The sequence below is a fragment of the Trypanosoma grayi genome (genome assembly GCF_000691245.1).
Source record: "Trypanosoma grayi strain ANR4 Tgr_547_V1, whole genome shotgun sequence".
Taxonomy (NCBI): domain Eukaryota; phylum Euglenozoa; class Kinetoplastea; order Trypanosomatida; family Trypanosomatidae; genus Trypanosoma; species Trypanosoma grayi.
In genome coordinates, this window is record NW_008826166.1 from 1 (window position 1) to 2,561 (window position 2,561).

Here is a 2,561-nt window from a genome sequence, read left to right on the forward strand (position 1 = left end):
TATATATATATATATATATATACAATGATACAATCTGTCCTATTTTACTCTTCTCTCAGTCGTGCGGTGGAAGACAGACGGTCACTCCCGCTATTTCTACACTTGTCCCATCCTTTCCACTTCACTGTTTTCCTTCCTTCCTCACTCTTCCTCGGCGAGGCGCTTCTTCCGCGCCGCCTCCTCCTCGCGTTCCTTCTCCACCTCGACGACGAACTTGTGCAGCTCTGCGTCGCTCATGTACGACGCCTTCTCGCTCTCCAGCACGACAAGCTCAATGTTCTTCGAGCCGCTCTCCACAGCCTCCNGCTCATGTACGACGCCTTCTCGCTCTCCAGCACGACAAGCTCAATGTTCTTCGAGCCGCTCTCCACAGCCTCCAGCAGCGCCTTGATGGCGAAGTGCACGCACTGATCGCGCGACATGCCGTCCTGGTGGCTTTTCTCCATAAATTCCATCACCGTCTTGTCGTTTCGGCCAATAGCGACGGCGCGCCAGGCAGAGCTCATGCCGGACGGATCCGTCTTCCACAGCTGCGGCTGCCCGTTTTCGTTGAAGCCACCGATAATCGTCGCGACGCCGTACGGGCGGCTTCCGCTCGACTGCGTCGACCGCTGCTGCACCTTCGCGACGTACCGCACAAGGAGGTCCACGTCGACGGCATCCTCGTAGTTGAGGCGGAAGCGCTGGCACTCCAGCTGCGCGTGGTTGACGAGCACACGGGCGTCGGCGGAGAGGCCGGCAAAGGCGAGGTATATGTGCTCGTCGAGTTTGTAAATCTTGCGAATGGTGCGGCTGTCCTGCAGCTTCTGCACCGACTTCTTCTCGACGGCGAAGATAATGCTATCCTTCCCACGCACGCCCACGGCACAGAGACCCTTCCGGACCGCTTCCTGTGCATATTCGACCTGAAAGAGGTGCCCATCTGGGCTAAACACGGTGATTGCGCGGTCGTAACTCATCTTAGTTATCGGTCTTCTTGTTGTTTCCTTCCGTCTCTTCTTTTTTTATATTTTGGATCTTTCATTCAAGTTGCGAGAAGATGCGGGGTTCACATGGGCGCAAGACAGGAGACGCAATAAGCCGCACCGGCAAGAGCAGCAATAATAGCAGCAACATTAACTCCGTCAATACTTCTCCTCTTGCACGTTGACACCATCTGTCAAGGTCTCTCTTGTATGCTCTCTCTCTCTCTCTCTGTGTGTGTGTGTGTGCGTGTATGTCTCAACAGTACACAAATGTCGGCACAATGACGTGGCCGGCGGGGTCCACGCTGCACAGCGCGGCGTCCTCCAGCATCACCACCGTACCGTCATCGAGCAGCCGCACGTGCCGCAATAGAAGTCCGTCGAACTCGCACTCGAAGCGACTCGCTGCGGCGACAGAGCTTTTCACCAGCTCCACCATGTGCGTCACTACACGCACGGTCCCCTCCTTCGCCTCCACGACACCCTTCCGCTCCAGCACACATTGCGTTAGCCGCAGTCGAGTGTTCACAGCGTGCAGGAAGGAATGGCCAAGCTCGCTCCCGGACAGGGTCGTGACAACAACCGCGACGCAGTACTCCTGCGCAATTTCCTTCAGAATTCCCAGAAGCTCCGCCACCGCCTCGTGGCGCTCCGCGACCTCTTCCTCCACGCCGGGGAAGCTGCGGCGCACCAGCGTGGAGAAGCTGTCCAGCACCACAAGCCGCACGTTCACGCACTGTGCGAGGTGCCGCCGCAGCGCCGGCAGCCAGGCCCGCAGCTGCGCGAGTGTTGCGTGCAGTGCCACTGTCACGTCGCGCAGGGCATCCTCCGCCTCCTCGCTGCTGCCGTTTTTGCTCTGCGCCTCGAGGTGCTGCTGCAGCACCCGCTCCACTGCGGCCGCGGCTGGAAAGGCCGCCGCATCAGTGGTGATCCACAGCGTGCGAGCCTTCCTGGGGTCAGCTGCCGTGTAGCTCGCGGCATGCAGCGCGAGGTGCAGCGCAAACGCCGTTTTGCCAGCGCCGGTGGCGCCTGTAATTTCTGTCACCAGCCCACACCCAATGCCACCCATCAGGGCGCTGTCCAAGCACTCGTGCCCGGTCGGAATAAAGGGCCGACAGTGGTGGGTGAGGAAGTCTGCTACTGTAATAGGTGCAAGTGGGAGGTTGGTGCGGTTCACTATAGCGGTGCCGATGTACCGGTAGAGCGCGTCCACGTCCTCGAGGGACGCATCAGTCTGCTGAGCGATCACACATGGTGGCTGCAGCAATACGCCCGCAAGCTGGGAATCTGTGCTGTACCTACCCGTCCTTTGAAGCTGTTGCAACAGCAAATGTACCCGTTCCGTTGTCGAAAGCCCCCGCTGTTCGGCAAGAGGGTCTGCCGTGATTTGGATTTCAGCACTGCACTCAGTCCTCCTGACGGTGTCTTCCTCCTCCTCTTCCTCCTCTTCCAGTGCTGAGCTCACGCTCTCAGGGTACATCCCGGTTGGGATGTTTGTTACAGACACGTTGCTTCGTTGCTCTCACGCCACTTAACGAACAACATAGGGGAGATATAATTCAGGGGAGAGGAAGCGTGTGTATGTGTGTGTGTGTG

The 2,561-nt window shown here is 58.4% G+C and overlaps 2 protein-coding genes across 2 annotated transcripts; both read right to left on the reverse strand.

Moving 5' to 3' along the window:
- Positions 1-233: 233 nt before the first annotated feature.
- On the reverse strand, positions 234-959 carry DQ04_05471000 (putative proteasome alpha 7 subunit; the record flags this gene model as incomplete). Its single annotated transcript, XM_009314200.1, has 1 exon — positions 234-959. The coding sequence occupies one exon, from the start codon at positions 957-959 to the stop codon at positions 234-236; it is 726 nt and encodes a 241-aa protein (XP_009312475.1).
- Positions 960-1,221: 262 nt separating this feature from the next.
- Positions 1,222-2,445, reverse strand: DQ04_05471010 (DNA repair protein; the record flags this gene model as incomplete). Its single annotated transcript, XM_009314201.1, has 1 exon — positions 1,222-2,445. The coding sequence occupies one exon, from the start codon at positions 2,443-2,445 to the stop codon at positions 1,222-1,224; it is 1,224 nt and encodes a 407-aa protein (XP_009312476.1).
- Positions 2,446-2,561: the final 116 nt, after the last annotated feature.